Below are 24,205 nucleotides of genomic sequence, written 5' to 3'. Positions count from 1 at the left end.
ACGAATAGAAATCCATCTAAAAAAATAATCTCCCAAGCTCATTAAATATAATATTAGTAGTTAATGCTTTCAAAAGCCACCTATTATTTGAGTGAATATATTGTGATGATCAGAGGCTCTTGTTGCCTGGCAAACATGCAATCACTTGACAGGCTTCTGAGGATACCTTCCTGGCATCATGGCTGTTTCGCTGGGGACCATGACATTATTTCGTAACACCACTGATAACATACTGTTTTGCTCAGTCCAGTGTTTCATGGAATCCTCATAATAATCCTGAGAGGTGGCCCCATTTCATAGACGAGGAATTGGGCTCAGAGCAATAACATGATTTGGTCAAAGACACGGGATTCAAATAAAACCCATATTTGTCTGATCCTAAAGTCTTGTTGTTAACCATGACACAATAGTGATGAATCCGCTTAATCCCACATCTGAATTTTGTACTGAGCACTGATCGGCTGCAGCCAGCATGCTGGGCCGTGAGGATGCGGTGCCCGGAACTCCTATTTTAGCCCTTAAGGACGTAGACAGTGATGGTGGACCTTGAGGCTTCCTTGTTGGGCTCCAGGATTGGAAGGGTTGTGTCTACCAGAGTGATTTTGTTAACCCACCCATCCTCCGCCCCCGGTCTTGGGTGTGTGACCCAGAAGATTGACTTTCTGTTGTCTTGACGCTATTTTTCAGTTCCACGCGCTCTCCTCTCCTCAGTCTCCCTTTCCCACCACTCCCACCTCAAGGCGGGCCTTGCACAGAACGCTGTCCGATGAGAGTATTTACAGCGGCCAGAGGGAGCACTTTTTCACCTCAAGGGCTTCGCTTCTGGACCAAGCCCTGCCCAACGATGTCCTCTTCAGTAGCACGTACCCTTCTCTCCCCAAGTCTCTTCCATTGCGGAGGCCTTCTTACACCTTGGGAATGAAGTCGTTGCACGGTAAGTGTGTCTTCAGCTGCAGCTGAACAGCCCTGCTTATGATGGCCAGTGTCCCCAGACACGTGCCACTCAGTTTGCTCAAGAATGAGAATTAGAGGAAGTCCTGCTTGCTTGCTCTGATTATCTGGGCTCATCACCCCTCCCTCATTCAGCCTCTCACCTAGAGTCCCAGACCACAGAGATTGAGCCTCACCAGACCGCAAGAGTCATCTAGGATGCTTGCTTTATTTTTTTTTAGTTGAGGTATAATTGACATATAACATTATATTAGTTTCAGATGTGTAACATAATGTTTTGATATTTGTATATATTGCAGAACGATCACAACGAGTCTAGTTAACATCCGTCTCCATACATAAAGTTTTTTTTTTCCTTCTGATGAGAACTTTGAAGATATACTTTTGTAGCAGCTTTCAGATATGTAGTACAGTATTAACAATAGTCACCATGCTGTATATCCCCATGACTCATTTATTTTATAACTGGAAATTTGTACTTTTGACTCCCTCCAGCATCTTTCACTACCCCCACCCTACTTCTGGCAACCACCAGTCTGTTCTCTGTATCTATGAGCTCAAAATTTTTTTTTTTTAGATTTCACATATAAGTGAGTTAGATCGTACAGTATTTGTCTTTCTCTGACATTTTTCAATTAGCACAGTGCCCTCAAGGTCCAGCCGTGTTGTTGCAAATGGCAACATTTCATTCTTTTCTTTAATTAATTTGTATTGGAGCATAGTTGATTTACAATGTTGGGTTAGTTTCTGCTGTACAGCAAAGTGAATCAGTTCTACATATACATATATCCACTCTTTTTTAGATTATTTTCCCATATAGGTCATTACAGAGTATTGGATAGAGTTCCCCGTGCTATGCAGTAGATTCTTAGTAGTTATCTATTTTATATATAGTAGTATGTATATGTCAATCCCAATCTCCCAATTTACCCCTCCTCCTCTTTTCCCCCCTGGTAATCATAAGTTTGTTTTCTACATCTATGACTCTAAATTTTCATTCTTTTTTTATGGCAGAATAATATTCCATTGTGTGTGTGTCCACATTTTTTTTATCCATTCATCCATCAGTGGACACTAAGGTGGCTTCCATGTCTTGGCTATTGTAAATATGCTGCAGTGAACATGGGGGTGCACATATCTTTTTGAGTTAGTGTTTTCTATTTCCTTGGTTAAATACCCAGAAGTAGAATTGGTGGATCATATGGTATTTCTATTTTTAATTTTTTGAGGACCCTCCATACTGTTTTCCATAGTGGTTGCACCAATTTACATTCCCATGAACAGTGCACAAGGGCTCCCTTTTCTCTACATTCTCACCAACAATTGTTATTTGTTGTCTTTTTGACAATAGCCATTCAACAGTTATGAGATGACATCTCAATAGGTTTCGATTTGCATTTCCTGGATGATGAGTGATGTTGACCATCTTTTCATATACCTGTTGGCCATCTGTATGTCTTCTTTGGGAACACGTCTATTCAAATCTTCTACCCATTTTTTTACTTGGATTGTTTGCTTTTTTGCTATTGAGTTGTATGAGTTCCTTACATATTTTGGATATTAACCCCTTATCAGATATGTGATTTGCAAATATCTTCTCCCATTCGGTAGGTAGCCTTTTCATTTTTTTGATGGTTTCCTTTGCTGAACAGAAGCTTTCTAGTTTGATGTAGTACCACTTGTTTATTTTTCCTTTTGTTGCTTTTGGTGTCAGAACCAAAAAATCATCACCGAGACTGATGTCAAGGAGCTTACCATGTATGTTTTCTTCTAGGATTTTTATGGTTTCAGGTCTTACATTCAAGTCTTTAATCCATTATGAGTTAACTTTTGCATATGGTGTAAAATAGTGGTCCACATTCATTCTTTTGCATGTAGCTGTCCAGTTTTCCCAACACCGTTTATTAAAAAGATTGTCCTTTCCCCATTGTATATTCTTGCCTCCTTTGTCATAAATTTATTGATCATATATGTGTGGGTTTATTTCTGGGGTCTCTATTCTGTTCCATTGATCTATGTGTCTATTTTTATGCCAATACCATACTGTTTTATTGTACCGCTGTAATAAAATTTAAAATCAGGAGCATGATGCCTCCAGTTTTTTGGTTCTTCTCAACACTGATTTGGCTATTCAGGGTCTCTTGTGGTTCCATACAAATTTTAGGATTGTTTATTCTATTTCTGTAAAATATGCCATGGGAATTTTGATAGGGATTGCTTTGAATATGTTGATTGCTTCGGTGGTATGGACATTTTAACAGTATTCTTCTAATCCGTGAGCATTGAATGTCTTTTCATTTATTTGTGTCTTCGTCAGTTTTTTCATTAATGTCTTGTATTTTTCAGTGTACAGGTCTTTTACCTCCTTGGTTAAATTTATTCCTAGGTGTTTTATTCTTTTTTGTATATGGGATTTTCTTAATATATCCTTTTGATAGCTTGTTGTTAGTGAATAGAAACAACAGGTTTTTTTGTTTTGATTGTGTGTATTACAACTTTCCTGAATTCTTTGATTAGTTCTAATAATTTTTTGGTGGAGTCTTTAAGGTTTTCTACATATGACATGTTATCTGCAAATAGTGACAGTTTTACTCCCTTTCTGATTTGGATGCCTTTTATTTATTTTTCTTGCCTAACTGCTCTGGGTAGGACTTCCAATACTATGTTGAATAAAAGTGGTGAGAGTGGGCATCCTGTCTTGTTCCTGACCTTAGAGCTTTCAGCTTTTCAAAGTTGAGTATGGCATCAGCTGTGGGCTTGTGATATATGGTTTTTATTATGATGAGGTATGTTCCCTCTATACCCACTTTGTTCAGAGTTTTTATCATAATTGGATGTTGAAAATGTAAAATGCTTTTTCTGCATCTATTGAGATGATCATATGATTTTTATATTTCATTTTGTTAATGTGGTTTATCACATTGATGAACCATCCTTACATCTGTGGAATAAAACCCACTTGAACATGGTATATGATCCTCTTAACATATTGTTGAATTAGGTTTGCTAATATTTTGTTGAGGAGTTTTGCATCCATGTTTTTAGGGATATTGGCCTATAATTTTCTTTTCTTGTGGCATCCTTGTCTGATTTCCACATCAGGGTAATGCTGGCCTCGTAAAATGTGTTTGGAAGTGTTCCCTCCTCTTCTATTTTTTTGGAAGAGTTTAAGAAGGAATGGTATTAAATCTCCTTTGAATGTTTGGTAGAATTCATCAGTAAAGCTGTCTGAGTCCTGACTTTCGTTGTTGGGAGATTTATGATTACTGATTCCATCTCCTTACTAGTAATTTGTCTGTTCAGATCTTCTATTTCTTCATGATTCAGTCTTGGTAGGTTGTGTGTTCCATTTCTTTGAAGTTGTCCAGTTTGTTGGCATATGACTGTTTATAGTAGTATCTTACGATCCCTTGTATTTCTGTGGTATCAGATGTAACATCTCCTCTTTGATTTCTGATTTTGAGTCCTCTTTTTTTTTCCTGAGTGTAGCTAAAGGTTTATCAATTTCGTTTATTTTTTTTCAAAGAACCAGCTCTTAGTTTCATTGATCTTTTCTGTTCTCTTTTTAGTCTTTCATTTATTTTGCTCTGATCTTTGTTATTTCCTTCCTTCTACTAACTGTGGGCTTCAATTCTTCTTCTTTTCCTAGTTTCTTGAGAGGTAAAATTTGGTTTTTTGAGATCATTCTCATTTCTTGATGTAGGCATTTATTGTTATGAACTTCCCTCTTAGAATTGCTTTTGCTGCATCCCATAATTTGGTATGTTGTATTTCCATTTTCAGTTGTCTCAAAGTATTTTTTAAGTTTCTCTTGCTTTCTTCTTAGATCCATCGGTTGTTCAGTAGCATGTTGTTTGTTTAATCTCTACCTATTTGTGAATTTTCCGGTTTTCTCCTGTAATCAATTTCTGGTACATACCACTGTGGTCAGAAGAGATGTTTGATATGGTTTTAATCTTTTTAAATTTAGTAAGAGTTGCTGTGGCCTAACATATGGTCTATCCTGGAGAATATTCCATATGCACCTGAGAAGAATGTGCATTCTGTTGCTTTTCAATGGAATGTTCTGTATTTCCGTTAAGACCATCAGTCTAACATGTCATTTAAGGCCAATGTTTCTTTTTTTTTTTCTTTTAATTAATTTATTTATTTATTTATTTTTGGCCTTGTTGGGTCTTCGTTTCTGTGTGTGGGCTTTCTCTAGTTGCGGCAAGCGGGGGCCACTCTTCATCGCGGTGCGCGGGCCTCTCACTATCACGGCCTCTCTTGTTGCGGAGCACAGGCTCCAGACACGCAGGCTCAGTAATTGTGGCTCACGGGCCTAGTCGCTCTGCGGCATGTGGGATCTTCCCAGACCAGGGCTCGAACCCGTGTCCCCTGCATTGGCAGGCAGATTCTCAACCACTGCGCCACCAGGGAAGCCCAAGGCCAATGTTTCTTTATTATTTTTTTGTCTGGGTGGTCTATCATTTGTTGAAAGTGGTGTATTAAAGTCCCCTATTGTTGTTGTATTCCTGTCTATTCTCCCTTGAGGTCTATTAATATTTGCTTTATATAATTAGGTGCTCCTAGGTTATGTGCACAAATATTTACAAATGTTATATTCTGTTGTTGAATGACTGCTTTAGGATTATGTCATGATCTTTGTCTCTTACTACAGTCTTTGTCTTAAAGTCTATTTCATCTGATGTAAGTATAGCTACCCCAGCTTTCTTCTCGTTTCCTTTTGCATGGAATATCTTTTTCCATCCCTTTTTGTGTGTCCTTACATGTGAAGTGAATCTCTTGAAGCAGCAATTAGATATATATATTTTATCCAATCACTCTATGTCTTTTAATTGAAGAAGTAAGTTCGTTTACATTTAAAGTAATTATCGATAACTATATACTTTTACCATTTTGTTGTTTTCTGGCTGCCTGTACTTCCTCTGATCCTTTCTTCTTCTTTACTGTCTTCCCTTGTGGTTTGATGACTTTCTTTAGTGGCATGCTTTGGTTTCTTTCTCTTTATCTTTTGTGTATATACTATAGAGTTTTGCTTTGTGGTTACCATGAGGCTTACTTAAAACAACTTATAACAGTCTGTTTTAAGTTGAGAACAACTTAAATTTGAACACATTCTAAAGCTCTAACTTTTACTCCCCACCCCATTTCATGTTTTTATGTAAAATTTACATCTTTTTCTTGCGTATCCCTTAACTTATTATAGTTATTTTTACTACTTTTGTCTTTTAACCTTCATACTAGCTTTACAAGTGGTCAGTTCACCACCTTTACTATATATTTACCTTTTCCAGTGAGATACATACTTTAATATGTTTTCTTATTACTAATTAGCACTCTTTCTCTCTGCTTAAAGAAGTCCCTTTAACAATTCTTGTAAGACCAGTGTAGTAATGAACTTCCTTAGCTTTTGCTTATCTGAAAAACTCTTATTTCTCCTTCAATTCTGAATTGACAGCTTTGCCAGGTAGCGTATTCTTTGCTGGCAGTTTTTTCTTTTCAGCACTTTGAATATATCATGCCGCTCCCCTCTGGCTTGCAAAGTTCCTCCTAAAAAATGTGCTGATAGTCTAACGGGGTGTTCCCTTCTATGTAACAAGTTGTTCTTTTCTTCCTGCTTTTAAGATTCTCTCCTTCTCTCTTCTTTTTTTTTTTTTAGTTAATTAATTTATTTTTGGTTAGGTTGGGTTTTTGTTGCTGCGCAGACTTTCTCTAGTTGCAGTGCACGGGCTTCTCATTGCGGTGGCTTCTCTTGCTGCAGAGCATGGCTTCAGTGGTTGTGGCTCGCGGGCTCAGTAGTTGTGGCTTGCAGGCTCTAGAGCGCAGGCTCAGTAGCTGTGGCGCACGGGCTTAGTTGCTCCACGGCATGTGGGATCTTCCCAGACCAGGGCTCGAACCCGTGTCCCCTGCATTGGCAGGTGGATTCTTTACCACTGCACCACCAGGGAAGTCCCTCTCCTTCTCTTTAACTGTTGACATTTGAATTATGTGTTTTGGTGTGGTTTTCTTCGGGTTCATCTTTTTTGGAACTCTCTGGACTTCATGGATCTAGATATCTGTTTCCTTCCCCAGGTTAGGGAAGTTTTCAGCCACTATTTCTTCAAATAAGTTTTCTGCCCTTTCTCTCTTCTCCTCCTGGGACCCCTATAATGTGAATGTTGGTCCACTTGATGTTGCCCCATATGTCCCTTAAGCTCTCGTCACTATTTTTCATTCTTTTTTCTTTTTGCCTCTCTGATTGACTGAATTCCTCTACCCTATGTTAGACTTCACCGATCCTTTCTTCTGCTTCATCTAGTCTGTTGTTGAGCCCCTCTAGTGTATTTTTCAGTTCAGTTACTGTATTCTTCAGCTCTGTGACTTCTGTTTGGTACTCTCTTTTACGTTCTGTGTCTTTGTTGAAGTTCTCACTGTGTTCATCCTTTCTTCTCTCAAGCTTCGTGAACATCTTGGCCATCATTTTTAACTCTTTATCTGGTAAGTTACTTATCTTCATTTCATTGAGACTTTTTGCTGAGATTTTTCTTGTGTTTTTCATTTGGAACATTTTCCTTTGTTTCTTCATCTTCCTTGACGCTATGTTTGTTTCTATGTATTAGGTAAAACAGCCACCTCTCCCAGCTCTGATGGAGTGGTCTCACGTAGAAGGTGAACCATATCTTCCTACCCTGCCCTAGCTCTTGGTCGTCTCTCAAACTTTTGTCATTGTCCAAGCAGCCTAGTTTATTTTTAAGAGCCTCCAGTAGCTGAGGGTGTGACAAGACCTGTCAGTGTCTCCAAGGGATGGATCTCAGTCATCACTTAGATTCAGTCATCACTTAGATCTCAGTCTTCACTTAGATTGGAAACCAGAATCTCAGGCAGCAGCTTTTAAAGTATGCATGTATGTACAGTCCTATGGGACCACAAGTATACGCACCACCCCACCACCACCACCACCACCACCACCAGTGACCTGGAGGTGTCTGCCGGGTGGCAGTATTAAGTACTGGGGCACCAGATGTATGTATAAGCGCCTTTCTGGAGATGCCTATGAGCTGGAGTGAGGCAGATGGAGAGCACAAAGATTGTGTCCACTGGCCTCTGTTCCCTGAGAGCACCTTGTAGGCCTCTAAATGTGCCAAAACAGAAGGCTATGCCTGTGGCCAAAGCTCCAGGACAAGCAAATAGGACTCTTTCACAGAAAGACTGGGGGTGTGTTTCAGTCTGCTGCCTGGCAGTGCCCTGGGGGGGTGGTAGCCTGCCAAGAACTGCCTCTTCAGGTGTTAGAGTCCCGTGGGACCCAGAAACATGAGCTCCTCTTGGGCTCCAGAGCCATACGATCAAGGGGCAGACACTGTGTAGCAGCCACAGAACTGGGGCACCTGATGTGGTAAAAAGCTCTCCTTTGGGATGCTTGTTAAAAATAGAGATTTCCAGACCTCACCCAAGACCTGCTGAATTTGAATACAAAAGTGTGGTTTATATTGTATTTTTACCAAACATCCCAGCTGCTGTTAGGATTGGGCAAATTTGGCTAACACCAGATTAGTTATTTCTTAGAGAATTTTATCCACTGGCTTCCCTGAGCCACACCATTGTTCTGTCTTTCCCAGCTGTGAGAATATTAGCTGTGGTGTCGGCCACTCACTTGTTGACTCATTCATTCATTGAGTGAGTGAGTATTATTTAGGAAAAGGCTTATTGATGACGGGCACCTCCGTATTCTTCCCTTTGATTCATAAATGCCTTGTTCCTCCATCACCTTACTTGATCCCAGTTTTATTAAGGGCCATCTTCGGGGACCAAAAAAAATTGCTTTTTTTCTTTCTCCTCTGTCCAACTCCATTCCAGGGTTCTGCACCTACCCTCCCATTATTGCCCAGCACAGCAGATACCTATTATGGAACCTGTGTGCCTGCTTATTATACATATGGCTGTAACCCCACCTCCCTTCTGCCCTTTTTCCTTCAGGGAGTTCTGCAGCTTTATCTCTCTCTATGTCCATTTATACCCAATTTCTTTTCCTTCTGCTTCTTCTCTGAAGCAGTGTTTTCTTTCAATCTCCTGCCATCCTAGTTTTCTTTCTCCCTGCATCTTTTCTGAGCTTTCAACCCACTCCCATGACTGTTCCTCCATCATCTCCATCCTGCTTCCCACACAGTTCCCTTCTCCCCTTCTCCCCTGTGGCAGACATCACTCAAGAATCACATCAGCTTCCCCCTCCTCCCTCTTTATAAGAGGTCCAACTATGGCTTGAACCTGATTTCTCTTTGCTCTGAAAGGTCACCGTCTATGAACCAAAGTTGACACATGAAATGACCACTTCTTACCATCTGGACACTAGAAACCACCTCCTAGTTGTGCCCTAAAGAGTAGCCTTCTTTTCTCCCCTTCTCTCCCTGCATTGGGACCACCCTCCCTGCCCTCCATTCCTCTTACAACTTCCTGCCTACCTTGAATGTTTCTTTCACTTCCCCATTTTTTTTAACCTTTATAGGGATAAAAATAAACCCTATGTGAAAGCCTGTGTGCATGTGTCATGTCACAGTAGGCCCTGCCTTCTAGAAGCTCACATACTAAGAGAACAGCCTGGAAATCTGCTCCCCTCACACCTTCCCTGTGAAGCCTGGGGCTGAAGGCTTGGCACTGAGGAAGGGAAGGAGCGGGCCACCCTCTCCCAGCCCCTTCCCATCACCTCTTCTTGCTTTCCTGAAAGTCAGGCAGCAGCCACAGTGATCCCACGCCCTAAACTGAGCAGTCCTTGGTGGGCTGATCCCTATGCCTTGGCCTCGGTGGTGTGACCACCACTGAGATACTGAGATGTGTTTGGAGAATGGGCGACTTCTTTTTTTTCCAAGTGGAAATTTGGGCCCCAGAGATAAAAGGGCAGAAGGGTTGTGTGTGACACACAAAACTGTTCCAAAGAATCTGAAAAAGAAAAAAAAATATATATATATATATGTACTGAATCACTTTGCTGTACATCAGAAACTAACACAACATTGTAAATCATTCCAACTACTTGCCCTTGGTGGGAGCAAGTTTAAATACAACTGAGCCTTTAATATCAGGCAACATTTGTTGATTTCCATTTACTCATAATTTTGCTAATGTTAAGCACATTAATAACTAGTAGCTGCACTTCAGATCAGTTCTTTATGTAATTTGAAAGGGAAAGCAAGCGCTAAATATACTCTGGTTTATAGGCCATCATAATTGACAAAATTTTTTAACTCATTGTACACAGTTATTTCCAGAGTCGCTTAGAGATTTTAACTGAGAAGTTCACTTTCAGTTTTGTGTTTGCGTGAGTTTTAGTGTTACAGTCCCATTGTGCGGGTGACCCTTCTCACGGAGGCACGTGCTCTGCTCTCGTTGCTGCCCCAGCTGCTGCCCCATTGAGAGCATCTTCGTTTCCTGAGCTACGTTTCCCTCGCTTCTCCACCTATACGAACCTGAGCGGTAGCAGCACACCCTCCACGGCACAGAGGGGCTCATTTCACCCACTCCTCCCGTCCCCAGGATAAGCAGAGATTAGCTGTTACTGTAGTTTAATATTTGTATTTTTAAAAATTGTCACCTTAGAAGGGGCTTGGGATGTTGGGCTGCTGTAAATCGAAAACTGTACAGGTTTCTGGTAGCTGACTATACTGCTGAACTGAATGAATAAGCATTTTCAGAACTCTAATGGAAAACTGATGAATTCATAAAAGTGCTAACAAAAGATTAAGATGAAAAAAAAAATTAATTACATGGGACTGAGTGAACTGATGAGGATGATTATTTTTGTGACTTTCTGTTTGAATTAAAAAAAAAAAAAACCAAAATGATCTTCCCAATGAACAAAGTTTATTACATCACTTCCCAGCTGAGTCTCTCTCAGTGTCTTTTTGTCCCCATTGGAAGTATGATTCTTGTTGTGCTGGTAAACGTTTAACAATCAGCTCCTGGAAGGAGGCAAAGGCCCTTACTTGCAGCACTTGCCAGTAATTGTGGTGTAGATATACTCCTACTACGGCTGATTTCAGGTTACCAAAGTGATGTCACTGAAAGCAAACTGGGAAGAGATGTATACAAATACACTACTGTATAGAGTTTCCACCATATAGATACCTCCACAACATAGAAAATAGCAAAAAAAAAGTAATCAACCAGTGATGAGTCTTGAGTACCATCTCTTTTTTTTTTTTAAAGGGAATAGTTTTTATTTATTTATTTATATTTATTTTTTTATTTTTGGTTGTGTTGAGTCTTCGTTTCTGTGCGAGGGCTTTCTCTAGCTGAGGCGAGCGGGGGCCACTCTTCATCGCTGTGTGCTTGCCTCTCACTATCGTGGCCTCTCTTGTTGCGGAGCACAGGCTCCAGACGCGCAGGCTCAGTAGTTGTGGCTCACGGGCCTAGCCGCTCCGCGGCATGTGGGATCTTCCCGGACCGGGGTTTGAACCCGTGTCCCCTGCATTGGCAGGCAGATTCCCAACCACTGCGCCACCAGGGAAGCCCGAGTACCATCTTTTAAAAATATGATTTATTTAGTCGTAAGTTTACATAATTGATTTTTTTTTTAAGTTTTTTTGATGTGGACCATTTTTTTTTGTCTTTCTACATTTTTACTGTCTTAAGATTATAACCCTGTAAACTCATGTATCAACTATCTTCCTTTTCTATATTATTCTTGGCACTCAACCAAGACTGCTGAAGTCTATCGTACCTTGTATTTTTACATTCTCAAATAAGAACTTAAGATTATAAAATGTGCAAAAAAAAAAAAAGAAAGAAAACTGATGCCGGGAGTTGCTTAGCGTGTCCTTGGGAAGGAGAAGGATGCCAACACCAGTTAACCTGTGTTAACTCTGCTGGGTGACCCAGCACTCACTCTCACGTGCTCTGATTTGGTTCTCACACCACCCTGGATACATCCAACTGCAGAAACCAGTGGGCCGCTCCTGGGATACAGGACAGACGTGGGCCAGGGATGTCCGTCACCAGTCCCAGGGATGCAGGGAGTCCACATGGAGGGCAGTCAGATCCCAGGTTCCAGTGCAGATAAAAATAAGCTTTCCTATCCCCTCACACAAGCATCACCAAGCCTCCCTGGCCTGGCTGCAAAACCCACCTCTCTTGAAGTAGGTCCCTTCACCCCAGCCTGAATCTCTCGACTCTGCAAGGAAACATGAGGAGCTGCCCTGGGTCCCACCGTAGACAAGCAGCTCCTGCCAAAGCAGACACATTGCCTCGGTGCAGGACTGACTTTTCCAAGACTCTCCCCACTAGAAATGGGACAGTGGGAGGTTATACAAAAGTGAATTAAGGTTGGAGGAAGTCAATCCCTAGTTCCACTCAGCTTTAGAATGACCACTAATGTCCTGTTAGACTAGAAACTGATTCCAGGTAACAAATGACTTACCAATATATTGTAACAGAAAATGGGTAAAACTTTGAGTGGTTCTCCTGTGGGCATGAGAAACATCTTATCCCTTGTCCCTTCCTGCAGGAGAGTTCTCGGCCTCGGACAGCTCCCTCAATGACATCCAGGACACCCAAAGGCCGCCCATGCCCGACCCCGGCCTGATGCCCCTGCCCGACGCCGCTGCGGATTTGGATTGGTCCAACCTGGTGGACGCTGCCAAGGCGTATGAGGGTGAGTCTGCTGATGACCCAGGCTGGGCCACACTGAGGCCGTGGGCAGCGTGAGCGCTCTGGACACGCTGACAACACACACATTTTACCAGCACAGCCGGAAACCAGTTGAGCTAACAGTTCTTGAGCACTTGGTAGGGGCCCCCCACTGTCAGATTTAATCAGGTGGAACCCAGTGTTTCCTCTACACAGGAATTCATCACACGGATGCCTCGCCTCCCTGTATCTGAGAAGGGCAGAGTGCAGGGGAATCCCAGCTGCCACTTGACTGAAAACAGCACGTGTCTGGGAGAGTTTTTTATCCCGTCGTAAAGACGTCATTGCTCAACGCGCAGTTGGATCTGTTGGGATGCTTGTCCTGCTTGGCCCGGCCCCAGGCTCCTCCCTCTGCTCTTCTCACTCATCTCTCGGGTGTGTGGCAGCAGGTGTGCTTTCTGCCTGCTTCGTTCCTACGTCAACGCACTGGCTGTGTGCTTGCGTTAAGCCAGTGGTCCTTAAATGCAGGCCCTTAGACTAGTGCTGACCTGCTCTGCTGAAATAGAAAAAAAACTAAAAGTATTGCTGTGTGTGTTGACATGAGGCTGTCATAGGTCTTTTTTTGACAGACTGACTCTAAGGTTGCCCTTCCAGACTTTTTGATGCTAAAATGGTCTTTGTAAAATGATGGTGCTAGCAGGTGATTGGTTTTGAGTTTTTGTTTTATTGCCCTTACTTGGAAGGATTGAAAGTTGCTCTTCAGTCAGGCTCCAGTTTGGGGGAGCCAATTGCCTAGGCCATGGAATTCAGAAGTCAGACAACCACAGAGCAGTGAACAGTGAATCCCCGTTTTAGCTGATGGCAATTCCCCAGGACTGACTTGATTGTAAATTTCAGTGTGTTGGTCACTCTCCTTCATATAAAATCACAGTTTTGTTTTTTGTTTTAATTTTTATTGGAGTATAGTTGTTGATTTACAATGTTGTGTTAGTTTCAGGTGTACAGCAAAATGAATCAGTTCTACATGTACATATACCCATTCTTTTTTTGATTCTTTTCCCATATAGGCCATTACAGAGTATTGAGTTCCCTGTGCTATATAGTAGGTCCTTATTAGTTATCTGTTTTATGTATAGTAGTGTGTACATGTCAATCCCAATCTCCCAATTTATCCCTCCCCCCCTTACCCCCTGGTAACCATAAGTTTGTTTTCTACATCTGTAACTCTACTTCTGGTTTGTAGATAAGTTTATTAGTACCCTTTTTTTAGATTCCACATATAAGTGATATCACGTGATATTTGTCCTTCTCTGACTTACTTCACTCAGTATGACAATCTCTAGGTCCATCCATGTTGCTGCAAAGAAGTTTTGGTTTTTCAGTGGGAGATTTTTTTTTTTTTAATTTGATTTTTTTCTTGGCTCAAGCCTGAAGTTTGTGTATTTTGAAACAGAGGTGGTGCGTGCCTAGGCTAAAGCCCACCAAGGTGGCCAGGAGTCTTAGGGAAAGCATACTTCAGGAAGCCTCAAGAAGCTTAGTACTAGCTCTTTAATGCGTTTCATGTTGTCACTGAGTGGAAAGCATCTGTCTGGAAATTTGGCACGAGGCCTGTTTCCGGGGAAACAATAGAATGGTACTTTTATGAGCAAGAAGGGAAAAGCTGGAATAGAAGTTGAGTCACAACAGCTGTTTTTAAAAGAGAAATTACAATGTTACTATCCTCTTCCAGCTAAAACAGTAAAAAATTTTTCCTACAAGGGTTGGGAGATAAGGTTTCCGATGCATTCCTGCCCCTTGACTAGATCTGACTGTGCGTGTAGGCCATTTCTTTTAGAAATGGAGGGCCCCCCATAGAGAGGGCCCAGGATCCAGTTCCAAAATACTGAATGGTTTCTCCTCTCCGTTTCAGTCCAGAGAGCCTCGTTCTTTGCTGCTAGTGATGAAAACCATCGCCCCCTGAGTGCTGCGTCCAACAATGACCAGCTTGAAGACCAGGCTCTGGCCCAGATGAAGTCTTACAGCAGGTTAGTCATCCAGTGGCGAGGGTACCACTCCACACCACACACCACCTCTGCTAGTGACAGACAGCAGGTGTGGGGAAGAGGCGATGGAGGCCACATGGATCAACTGAATGAAGCTCATCACTGCAGCGCCAGACGCTTCACTTCTTGTTCGAATGCTTTGTAACCAAATACTCTAAACACCCTGAAACTGTTCTTGATGGCTTAAAAGTCATCATTATGAATATTCATAATTATTTAATGCCGTAGTACATTTGTGTCCTCAGGGTTTATTAGGTAAGGTAAGAGAAATCATTTGTGCTGAATATCCTCGGACTCCTATGCGTTTAGTCCTTGAGTCTGGTTTTTGAGTCTGTCAGTTTTGAAGCTGTCAGTTGGTCACGCTTGTAAATGTGCCTGCATCTTAGCAGCGCCCAACGTTCTGCTTCAGACCTACATTAGAACTGGGTCACCAGGATAGGTAAGAAAGATTTATGTAAAATAAGAAGTTAAAAAAAAAGCAGTAGCTGAGTTAAGGGTATGGACTCGCTGACTTTTCCATTTCCCCCTCAGTTTCAAATGGTGAGGTGGTTGGATAAATGTGTGATGTTCCTATGTGTTAAAGCATCCCAGCGGTCAGCCGTGGACACATAGTAAGCCCTCCTTAACGGAGAATAATTTCATCAATTTGAAATCTCTTAAAACCTTTTGATGATGGATAAGAATCCAGGTATCTAGAAAACTTGGTCAGAAACAGCCAGTAACGGGAAGAGTGAGGTTGGCATAGGTTTGCAGAGACATACCGGCGACTTGTGCTTGAAGACTTCTGAAGCAAGTCCGTAAGGAAACCCTCTTCAAGAGGAAGTATAAGAGCAATGGCTCGTTCGTTGTGAGTGTAACAGACGCTGCATTTATCCTATTGTTGGGACAGTTGGGGAAGGAAAGAGGCAGTTAGTTTGGCTGTTGAGCACTTTTTTAAAAATTGCAGAGTCGAGGGGAGAGCCCCAAATGTCCCTTCTTAGGATGAAGAGAAGTCTGAGTGAGCAAAGACTGTTCTCCTGAGAAGGAATTATTAAGCGGTTCCTAAATCTTTGTAGAACCTGTAGAAGCTTAAGATGAGGAGGATGATTGGGGCTTTGTTCGGTGTGGATGAGCAAATGCAAATGGAGTTAAATATGTTCTTAAAGACTATCAGTGCACTCACAGTCACAGAATTCATTTTGCAGACCTTCAGAGATCAAGATACGCCACTGAGAGTTACTGACAGCCTGCAGTGGCTGCGTCAGCCCTGCCAGGAGCGGGGAGTGTGGACTCGACGGCTTGTGAAGGACAGCCCCGCCCCCATCCCCAGCCTCAGTGTTTCCCGTCCAACACCCCTCTTATTCTGTCACATCTTTGGCCTTCAACCCATGCAAACCTGACCCGCTTGTGAGGTGCTGTGGACTGCAGCTGACCGCTTCCCTTTTAAAATCCATTCACTGTCAGCGTTTAACGGGTCGTCCTGTCTTGCTTAGAAGGGAGAAGGTCATGATCATGCCATTTTATTTACAGCCTTGTGACACTCCACGCCACTGTGGGCTTGCGGTAGACCTAGAATTAGCAGAAGACGTTGACTGACAGACACAGCTTATTGTAGGTCAGGAATTCCAACTTGAACTTCGATTTTTAAAGTAAAGAATACCTTTTATTTCATCATGCCAAGAGTTCAGAGTCGCCACCTCTTCCCCTTGACCTCTGGAAAGAGGCAGCTGCCAGTTGGCTCCGTGGAAGCCTTCAGATTCTTGGTTGTGTGAGGCTGAGGTTGTGCTTCTGGCTAGAACTCGCCTGGAAACTTTTTGGAGCTTGAATTCAAGTAGAGGAGAGTCGGGGAAGGAGAGTTGACAGGTCTTCAGCCCCTGCCGAGCTGTGTCATCTGTCCAGCTGGTTACACGGCCTTCTCATCCTCTAACTCCCCCTCCTTTTGGTGCTCCACTGGCATGGCATTTTTAGCACTTAAATGAAATGGGAGAAAATAAGAAAACTGTGGGCCTTAGAGTTTGCTGATCATAATAGCAAAGAGCTTAAGACATTAAGGTTGGACTGACAAGCTTCTGAAAGATGGAGCCTTATTTTTTTAATATTTGAAGATATTTAAACTAGTGTAAGTTAAGACGTGGGCCCGATGACTCAGTCGCCACTGGGTGAGTGGGTTGCCCCAAGGTAGAGCCTGCCCCAGCCCCCCACCCCAGCCAACATGCACACAGAGAGGAGTAACTCTCCTCTTCTTAAAGCCTCTAAAGAGATACTCATTTCACTGTTTGACAGTCGTGTCTGCCAGAAGGTTCTTCTTGTGCTGCCAAAGAGACCATTTTCACTTACTGTCCTATGTTCTTTTGTCACAAAGATGCAGCATCTTTAACAAAGGAAGCCATTGATTGGCTGTAGTTCACACTTGTATTACCTTTTGTTAAGACTGCCATTTTCTTTTTTAAAATGAAAATGCACGGTTGTGTCACCATACTGAGTAATTTGATATTGAAAACCATTTTGTAAATTCAGACGCCGCCTTAAAAAAAAAAAAAAAAAATGCCAAACAGAGCTAGCCATGGAGGCTCCTGCCAGCAAGGTCTTTTGTTTCTTGTTCCCAGCAGTAAAAATTCCTCTCCCACTCTGGCTTCTAAAGTGGACCAGCTGGAAGGTATACTGAAGATGCTTCGAGAAGATCTGAAGAAGGTAAACCATATTCTCGAAGCAGGTTACCCAGTCCACGCAAGCTGCCCTTGAACTGTGAGAGCCCTGTGTCAGCAGTGTTTGTTAGTGGAATAAGATGTGGGCGTTTTCCCTACTTTCTCCGAACACATGTTTAGGGAGCTGCTTAGAGCTTGGTTCCCACTGACACACATAGTGCAAGAAAGCTTTCATTGTCACACGCACAGAAAAAGCGTTCCCTTTTTTGTGAACGCCTTTAGACCTCAGCCAGCCCTCTCCCGGCCTCCCCACTCCTGGTCCATAGCCCAGACCCACGTGTCCTCATTGCTATTCGGGCTCTTGCACCAAAAGAATTAGATGCTGTTTGTTTGTTTCTTGAGTGGCTTTATATTAAGACAGGAGCCCCCAGAGCAATCGTCTAAAATGTAAGACAGCCCTTATTCCTTACAACTTAACAAAGACATTAAACTACGCAGTCACGTATTTACATTCCAAAATCAACCTGTAGCGGATGCCTCTGGAAGTCCCGTTCCCTGGGTAAGAGCATCTTAAGGCCCAGCACCAGGCCACGTAGACAGCTGTTCAGTGGAATGAAGGAGGGAAGTGGGTGAAGGGCACACACAGATCCACAGCACTCCTAGCGGCTGGGCAGGGTGAGGCCACCCTCTTAGTTCTTGCCTGCCCTGCTCGCCCTCCCAGGAAAAAGAAGACAAAGCTCACCTTCAGGCGGAGGTTCAGCACTTGCGAGAGGACAACCTGAGGCTGCAGGAGGAGTCCCAGAATGCCTCCGACAAGCTGAAGAAGTTCACGGAGTGGGTCTTCAACACCATCGACATGAGCTAGGCCGGGAGAGGGGGCCGCGGGAGCGCGCGCCCCTTGGTGCCGCCGGTGAAGGCATCCTCCGAGCTCCCGCCCCAGCTCCCAACTCTGCCCCCTTGAGGGGAGTGCACAACACAACAATTGCAGATCAACAATCATTATCTGCCTTTTGTAGAAAAGAAAAAGAAAACGGTAAATAAAAATTTTAAAAAGTAAAATAAAAGTTTAACTGCTAAAATGTGAATGTCTTTATTTTTTTGCACAATATCTTTATCTGTTGTTATGTATTTAAAAAGAAACTGGGCCTAGGACCAGGGTTCCCCCCACTGGCCCATCTGCCTCTATTTCCATCAGCTCTTTCTTATCTATTTCAGGTAACCCAAGCTTTCCCTCAGTATCCTGACAAATGTCATTATTCCTAGGAAGACAATAAAGTTTTTAAAAACTGTTTATTTGGGGAGGGGGATTTCCTTACTTTCGTTCCTGAAATGCCTGGGGAGGGAGGTGCTTTGAGAAAACGCCTGCCTCCCTCGAATGGCTTGTGCATGAGCTAGTGGTGTCTGTCCCTATCTTCCAGAGCTCAGCAGGATCGGGGTTACTTGACAATAACAAATCAGTGAACCAGAGAGAGGCAGAGACGGAGGCTGTGGGCCACACCCCTTTTCCAGCCTGCATTATGCCATCACTACTTCCTCCTTCCTTTCCCTGGGAAAATGGTCCCAGGTGCTGTGTGCTCCTCTGAGCTGGAGCCCTTTTTGTTTGGCTTAAGTAAGTCAGTCAGTCCCTCTAAAGTGGGATCAGCCTTTCTATAGCCTCCTGGCTCCAAACAGTAATTGGTTTCAGAATTCCTCCAAACTAAAAATCATATGATTTGTATGCATTTTGGTCAAAAGTAGAGTTTTTGTTTGAGATTTTTAAAGATAACAATGTGGCAAAATTGTATTTTTAGCTTGCTCAAAATGAACTTATTAATAAATTAGTAAATCCTTCTCTCCAAAGCAAGACTTCACCAGTATTTGTAACTAGGAAAAGTGAATGTTAAATTGTGAACTTTAATACTTACTTGTTAGGAGCAATGACTGTGATAATGGAATGGCCTTTTGAGACCTGCATGTCCCAGTGTACAATTTCAGCCCAGCATTTTCTGCATCCTTGTGTGGCCTTCCAAAGGATTCTGCTGCAGAAATGATTGATGTGCTATTTTTCCTGTCTAGTGATGCAGCTGCTTTGGGCCCCTGGCCGTTGTTCCAAGGCTCTCAGTCCTGCACAGAACAGAGAAACTGGGTCACTAGTGTTGAGAGGCCCCAGGGGAGCTCCTGGTGGCCTTGTTTCTTGCCTTCACAATTGTCACTAAATTGCCACCTGTGCCCCTTCAGTGGTAACTCTGGTCTAAGGGAACGTTCAGCTATCCAGTGGCACCTGCTTGGAAGTTCCCTGCCCCAAGTAATCTCAGCCCATTCCTCTCTCCATCCCTGAAAGAAACGGGATGGATTTTCCTCTCTTCTCCCCTGCACCCCCATCACTAGACTTTTATGCTACAGTTTCATTCACGATTGTGATTTCTCCATGGGATTTTTTTTTTTTCTGGTGACATTTCTGTCATGGAAATAGGAAGATTTCGGAGTGCTCTGTAAAGATCTCAGTTGTCTGTCTCTTTCTCTCTTTGACTTGTATGAAAGAGATTGTACATTGCCTGATATCTCTTTGTAAATGAGAAATACTGCTAACATCCAAGCATTCTGAAGTCTTGCTTAGCCTTCTGAGTTTAGTTTTTATTTTGTTTTACATTTTGTCTGGGGACTTGGGGCAAGCTATTTATTAGAGTTTTGCAACAGAGTTCTTGTTTGAAGCCTTTAAAGACTACTTGTAAAATTCAAATAATAAAATTCATTTTAAACACTCTTTTAAAACACTTTGGTATTATTGCTTGAGGTTTTCTTATTTATTTTTCTTTTCTTTTCTTTTCTTTTCTTGTCTTGTCTTTTCTTTTCTTATCTTTTCTTTTCTTAACATCTTTACTGGAGCACAGCCGCTCCACAATGGTCTGTTAGCCTCCACTACACAACAAAGCGAATCAGCTATACACACACATACACCCCCATATCTCCTCCGTCCCGTGCCCCGTGCCCCCCGCCCTTCCCATCCCACCCCTCCAGGTGATCACAAAGCACTGAGCTGATCTCCCTGTGCTATGCAGCCGCTTCCCACTAGCTAGCTATTTTACATTTGGTAGTGTATCTATGTCCATGCCACTCTCTCACTTCATCCCAGTTTACCCTTCCCCCTCCCCGTGTCCTCAAGTCCATTCTCTTTCTTCTTTGAAAGACCACCCAGTAACTCATTGACCCTCCTTGTATCCTTATTTTTCCATCAGACTCCATTAACACCCAAGATGATCCTTGAAACTTTGTCCCTTTTAGAATTTTAATAAGCTTCTATACTGTCTGTTCACATGTCCATAGAGAATTCCTAATTTGCCCTCTCTGCTTACAATTTAATATTTGCAGAGCACTTTATAATTAGTTCCCTCTTCATTACCCGTGTGTGGATTGTCCGTAACAACGCTCATTCCCTGAGACCAGCACATTTTGGACTCCTCTACGGCATCTGCCCAACTCTCAATGTTAGATGTCGTATGCTCAGGGAATACAAATGCCTGTTAATACTAGGCTGTGCAAGATGTAATTAGGAAAGTTAATCTACTGAAAAAAATCACAATGCATTCCAAAGCCAAATGGAACCAAATTTTTTAAATCTACCACGTCACTGTTCCTCTCCAGTGGTGCAGCTAATTGAGAGCTGACAGTAGAGTTTCTTCCTTTTATTTGGTTCAGCAATTCTACAAATTCTAGAATTACAAGACAGGCTAAGACTGGATGCCACAAGATACTCTGATTAGCAAGCTAAAAAGTCTGTTTAGACCATGCTTTTTACCTGGTTTAGAGGGTTTCCGAAGGGCTTGGACGTGGGTCGTGAGTTCCTGGGAGAAGGTGCCATTGACCTACATTGATGGAGGACCTTCATCCATGAGCTGACTGGAGGGGCCAATTGGTAGCACTACAAGTCTGCTGCAGGTGATAAACAGATTGGGTTGTGTTGGATTACTAACTCTGTAGATGGGGATAAAAATGGTAGTACAAGGGCAAAGGAAATAGGCCCAGCAAGCTTAAGCCATTTGCCTCTAGTTAAATGCAGAGCAATGACCTGAACAGATTACAGCCTCACAGTAGATATATGTAACCACCTGGTGCTATTTCCCCAGAAGGAACAAAATCAAGATTAAAGTGCAAGGTGGCACACCTTGGTCAGAAATGCACTTAAACAGTAAAGACTTGGGCATTGTTAAAGATGAAGTGTGTTATTTTAAGAGAATGAGAGCACAGTAATATTGGATACCTTTTCCCTGTATGATTTATGCCACTACTGACCTGTCCATAAGGAATCAACATACTCTAATAAAAAAGGCATTTGACTTGGACTCAAATCCCATCCAATTGTGTAGCGGCTGTGTCTTTAGGTAAATTACCGAATATATTTGAGTTTGGTTTCCTATCTGGTAAAACAGCAACAGCCTCATATTGTTTTAAGGATTAAGTGGGATCATATGTGTAAAGCCAGTGACTGGCAAATTCAAGGCACTCAGTAATTATGTGTCTTTCCTTGTCTTCCATTTCCAATATGTTAGGGCTTTTATGTTGTTTTTCTAGGAGAGAGTCCTGACATATTAATAGGAGAGGGAGATGGAAGAGCCAGAATGAGCTCGTCCACTCTGCCTAATATCGGCCCGGGGCTTTTCACCCTTTGCCGTGTATTTTAGAACAGTGACTCAAACTTGAGCTTGCATCACAGTGACCTGGAGGGTTGGTTAAAAACTTGGGTCACTGGGTTGCATCCCCAGGGTCTGTAATTGGGCAGGTCTGGGATGGGAACTTTGTATTTTCTCCAACTTCCCAGGTGATGATTTAGAAGCAGGACTTTTGAAGAATAGAGTTAACAAGAGGATAGCCATGCCCATTAGTAATTGAAAGAAATAGATGCTACGATGCGAGGCTCTTAACCATGTCCAGAAACCTGAGTATTATTTTGACAGGTTGGCTAACCACAGAGCACCTTGCCGAAGGAAACAGGCTTAAATTATAGCTAAAGAGAGCTTAGGCAAAATAACTTATTTTTTCTTTTTTACTAAAAAGGTAATTTAGAGACCCCTTTGCATGACATTTTCTGCCACTTGACTATTTTAAATTCTTGTGTTACCTAGATGTGACTGGAGTGTCCTTAACTACCATTAATGGTATGAGACTAGTTACCAGGTCAGCAAGGAATGACCTTGGTGACCTTGAGGAGCTAACAGTTTGGGAGCCAGTGAAGAGCCCTCAGCCAGGCCCACAGTGTGCGGCTTCACAGGAGTACAAAGACCGGGAGACTAGGTCCCAGGCTGGGAGCATTGAATTCCAGTCACTAATTTCCAAAGTCAGCCCGTCCTGTTTACCCTACTCTCCAAGAACCTATCAACCCTCAAAGTTACTAGACAATCAAATTTCCCGACTGCCCTCATACCTGCTCCAAACTTAAGAAATCTATCCTCATGCTGCATCACAGCCCATTTTCTGTGCCACTGTCCAGAGAGAAGGAAAGCATTGCTGATCCTCTGTATCCTTTAGATAAGCTGCAGCGCAGGCTTGAGGACACTGGCGGTCTTTTTGGAGATCATTATAACCATGGTTTTATTTGCTGCTGCTTTGTCCCCTTGCTGCTCTCCTTTCCTCGGGTCTCCCCCCTCTCCCCAGAAGAGTCGGCCAGTGTCGTGCTCCTGTTTCCTTGTCAGCTGAGCCCCTCCGGTCCTCCATCCTTAAATATCCAAACATCTCCCCCTCTCATGCCTTAGCGCATCCGAGTCATCGTACCTGAGACCAAAGAGAGCTTTCGCCTTCCCTGTCGCATTACACCTCTCATTATACACCTTCACCGCGATTGCCTTTGGTCCTGTGAACATGCCTGTCTCAAATGTCCTCCCATTACTTCTTCTAAATGAGCACACGTCACTGTGCCCCTTAAAGAACTCCTCTGCCAGGACAGCCCCACCTTCAAATACGTGCAGCTCGTGTCATCCTTCAAGTTGTATCCCTCATGACCCATTTTCAAGCTGAATGATCTCCCAGGCAAAATCCCCTAAGCTTTGGGCATTTTACTGTGTATTTTTAAATACTTTCCTTAAAGGATCTCATCACATGTTCTAGGGATGCACCCGTCACTCCCTGTCCTTAACCAGAATGCTCTGTTCTCTTAAAGGGACCCATCTCTGTACACATTTTTTAAGATATTAGAACACTCCCTGAATCTCTAATGAGCCCACCCAGCCGTACCTCTCCTACACATTTCTGTAATTCAGCATGTAAGAAAAGAATCACAAAATGGCTATCCACCAATCAAATCCAGCTCCCTTGGCAAAAGTATAAATGGCTGGGAGGGTGTGTGTTCTCCCACTCAGCAGTGACACTTCCACTCGCTATTGCCCTACCTACCCCCAACTCGCTGCACACATTTAACTAGACTGGTAGGTAGACATTTGAGTGGGTGTCCAGATCCCCAGGCCAAACCCAGGGCGGCACTTCCGCCAACCCCCACCCCCACCCCGCCCCATAATGGACAGACATTCCCACCCCACCCCGACCCCACCTGCTCTGTGTTCCTGGGAGTGAAAGCTCTGAGAAAATACATTTAAGAAAGGAGTTTTATTCAAGTTCAAATAGCAAGCTAGAAGTAACTAATAAAATTGCCCGGAGGCGGTCCTTCTGTCTCTTGTCTTAGTGAAGAGCTGGGAATGGATTTGTAAGTGACCCAGTAATTTTTGTAAAGAGCTTAGGGGTATTTGAACAGTTACTTCTCTTAAGCAGCTTAAACATTGCTCTACAATCTTAAGGCAAAGAATATGTTTAGCAAACTTTTGCAGTAGTTGGTACAAAGATACATTCAGCCCAGTGTAGGCACATATCAAATTAATGAGGCTATGCCTATTGAAACATGTGCTGTCAGTGCAGTCTAGCTTAATATTAAAGATTCCAGCTGCAGTAAGAACTTGAACTTCATTTACAGGCACTGGGAACAAACAATTCTACCCCCAAAGAGAAAAGACTCAGTGGAGGGTAGGA

The 24,205-nt window shown here is 42.8% G+C and overlaps 1 protein-coding gene across 8 annotated transcripts in view; it reads left to right on the top strand.

Annotated features, from left to right (window-relative positions):
* The window catches only part of SIPA1L1 (signal induced proliferation associated 1 like 1), a 383,378-nt gene extending 363,420 nt beyond the window's left edge, over positions 1 to 19,958 (top strand). For 6 of the 8 annotated variants that reach the window (XM_082451505.1, XM_082451509.1, XM_082451503.1 and 3 more), the window contains 5 exons: positions 688 to 934; positions 12,428 to 12,574; positions 14,459 to 14,573; positions 17,177 to 17,261; positions 17,937 to 19,958. In XM_082451505.1, the coding sequence (XP_082307631.1) occupies positions 688 to 934; positions 12,428 to 12,574; positions 14,459 to 14,573; positions 17,177 to 17,261; positions 17,937 to 18,080 (738 nt within the window). In that variant the 3' untranslated portion in view covers positions 18,081 to 19,958. The remainder of the gene's footprint in view (positions 1 to 687; positions 935 to 12,427; positions 12,575 to 14,458; positions 14,574 to 17,176; positions 17,262 to 17,936) is intronic. The other 2 variants (XM_082451510.1, XM_082451508.1) reach the window with 1 other exon arrangement.
* The last annotated feature ends 4,247 nt before the right edge of the window (positions 19,959 to 24,205 follow it).

This window comes from Balaenoptera physalus (assembly GCF_965194825.1).
Source record: "Balaenoptera physalus genome assembly, chromosome: 2".
Lineage (NCBI taxonomy): Eukaryota > Metazoa > Chordata > Mammalia > Artiodactyla > Balaenopteridae > Balaenoptera > Balaenoptera physalus.
The sequence above is the reverse complement of the archived record's forward strand: the minus strand, read 5'-3'. Positions and strand labels throughout refer to the sequence as shown.